Here is a 2,471-nt window from a genome sequence, read left to right as displayed (position 1 = left end):
TGATATTTACAGCATGTCCAGGGATGTTAGTGGTAATTAAATGTTGTGACCACCTAGTTGTAATGTTTTTTAGTTAATAAAATTAATGAGTGTTGGTAGTTAATAAAATCACAATAAAATAACATATAAATGTTAGTTAATATATACCTTTTTACTAATGGAAAATAAGGTATTGTTGGGTCGCGCAGTCTTGGTGCAAGATTTTGAATGCGATCATATGCCCATGATTGTAGGAGTAGTAGACATCCTCCAATCTCTTTTTGATCAGTTGTTGTTGCTGCACGACATAATCCTCGATAAAGACAAGCCAATACAGCTGAGCCCCAAGTGTATTGGAATGTCTCTGTTAAGTCATCAAGAAATGGCAGATACATTAGGTGAACTCGGTTACCTGATGTATCTGGCATAAGAAACCCCACTATCATTCTCAGAATGAATGCTCTTGCTTGTTGTTCAATAACATCATCATCAGCATTGTCAGGGAGATCACGAAATGTCCTCTCCAGCCAAGTGAGTTTTACCCTCTGCCCCATTAATTCGTTACCAGCTGGAACAACACCCAACAACTGCATGCAAAGGTCTTCCCAATCCATACTTGTCACTCCGGTAATAACTTCTCCTTCTATCAGAATGCCAAGTTGGTAAGCCACATCTTCAAGAGTGACGTTGGCCTCTCCACATGTAAAGTGGAAAGTATGTGTTTCCGACCTTCATCTCTCGATCAATGCTAGTAGTAAATGGTTGTTGATTTCTACTGGTCCAAGTGTCAACAAGTTACCAAAAGCAGTGGTGCGAATAACTTGTAACACCGGCTCGGAAGGTAGTGATTGCCAGAAACAATATCTTGGCCGAAAACTACATTCAATGCCATTCCATACATCATTTGATATATGTTCATTTTGCATTGTAAGTAGTGATGTGTCAATTGGCCCAGGATTAAGATACTCCATTTGTGAAGAAAATATGAGAAGAAAATAGAAGAATTTGTGAATAAGTGATTGAAGTGAAAGAAGGTAATGTAAGGAAGTGAGGAGGTATAAGGAGATATTTAGAGGAGAAAATTATTTGGGTGAGTGTATTGGGAAGTTGGCAATGGAGTTTGGTGGGGAATTAATTTGCCCTAATTAATTTCCCAGGCCTAAATCAGGCCTAAATCGTCAATCACACTGGCGATTTCAGTATATTTATTGTATCTCGTCAATGATAGTGACGATTTCAGTGCAAATTTTTTTGACCTAGCCTAAATCGGCAGTACCAATGCCGATTTCCATTTAATTCATTGTTGAACTCGGCACCTTGGATGTCGAGTATGGTCAAATATACTCATTACTCAATTCGAATTTAATGGTACTGAATTAGTAATTAAATTCTCCAACTAATACTCAACTACCAAATTAAATTAAATTCTGCATGACTTGAATTCAGTCAAAATATCTTTAATTCTATACACTTTAATGCAATGTATATTTAATTCAGTCAAAAACTTTAATGCCATTAATATTTATAACCATTAATTCAGTACAAAATATTCTAGGTGGAACTGGGCAAAATAATTCAACAAGCAATACATTTAATGCAATTAATGAATTCTGATTCACATAAATAATATACCTATTTACTTTAATAATTTAATGCCAATATACCCATTTAATGCCTATATAATTATTTTAGGTGGAACTCGGCAACCACAATGCCGATTTACGTTAATAATTTAGGGTGGAACTCGGTAACCACAATGCCGATTTACTTTAATAATTATTGAGGGTGGAACTCGGCAACCAGAATGCCGATTTACTTTAATAATTATTTTGCCCTAACAATATTCCACGCACTTAGTTTAATTGACTATGTTCCTGCTATACTATTAATACATTCAACAACCAATTTTATTTTTACAAACAACCATTCAAATCTCCAAATAATCAACTCTGCAAAGATGTATAGTAGATTCAATAAACGAATCTCTGCAAAGATGTGCAGTAGATGTAAACCAACAAGAAAAGAATCTCTGCAAAGATGTGTAGTAGATTCAAGAAAAGAATCTCTGCAAAGATATGCAGTACATGTAAACCAACAAGAAAAGAATCTCTGCAAAGATGTGTAGTCATTCAACTCCTACACACTAAAATCTTCTGCACACTCCCACATTTTTTTTAAAGTCTCTTGCACATTGGATAGTCACGTTATAGTTTCTAGTTATATTTGTAGCATATAGTTATATTTATAGTTATAGTATATAGTTATATTTATAATATATAGTTATAGTATTTTTATAGTATATAGTTATAGTATATTTATTTATTATATTTATAGTATATAGTTTTAGTATATTTAGTTAGCATATTTATAATATATAGTTTTAACATATTTATAGTATATAGTTATAGTATATTCACTACACATATTTTATAAAAGAAGTTTATATCAATGTAAATACATTACAAAGGTATTGACTAACAATTAAACTAGTC

The 2,471-nt window shown here is 32.9% G+C and overlaps 1 protein-coding gene across 1 annotated transcript; it reads right to left on the bottom strand.

The window, feature by feature from the left end:
* Positions 1–147: 147 nt before the first annotated feature.
* LOC109338496 (serine/threonine-protein phosphatase 7 long form homolog) lies at positions 148–593 on the bottom strand (the record flags this gene model as incomplete). Its single annotated transcript, XM_019575756.1, has 1 exon — positions 148–593. A coding segment is annotated over exon 1 (446 nt), but the record flags the coding sequence as incomplete, so codon positions are not given.
* Positions 594–2,471: the final 1,878 nt, after the last annotated feature.

The sequence above is a fragment of the Lupinus angustifolius genome, unplaced genomic scaffold, assembly GCF_001865875.1.
Source record: "Lupinus angustifolius cultivar Tanjil unplaced genomic scaffold, LupAngTanjil_v1.0 Scaffold_27_8, whole genome shotgun sequence".
In the NCBI taxonomy this organism is placed as follows: domain Eukaryota; kingdom Viridiplantae; phylum Streptophyta; class Magnoliopsida; order Fabales; family Fabaceae; genus Lupinus; species Lupinus angustifolius.
This window is presented reverse-complemented; position numbering and strand designations above follow the sequence as displayed.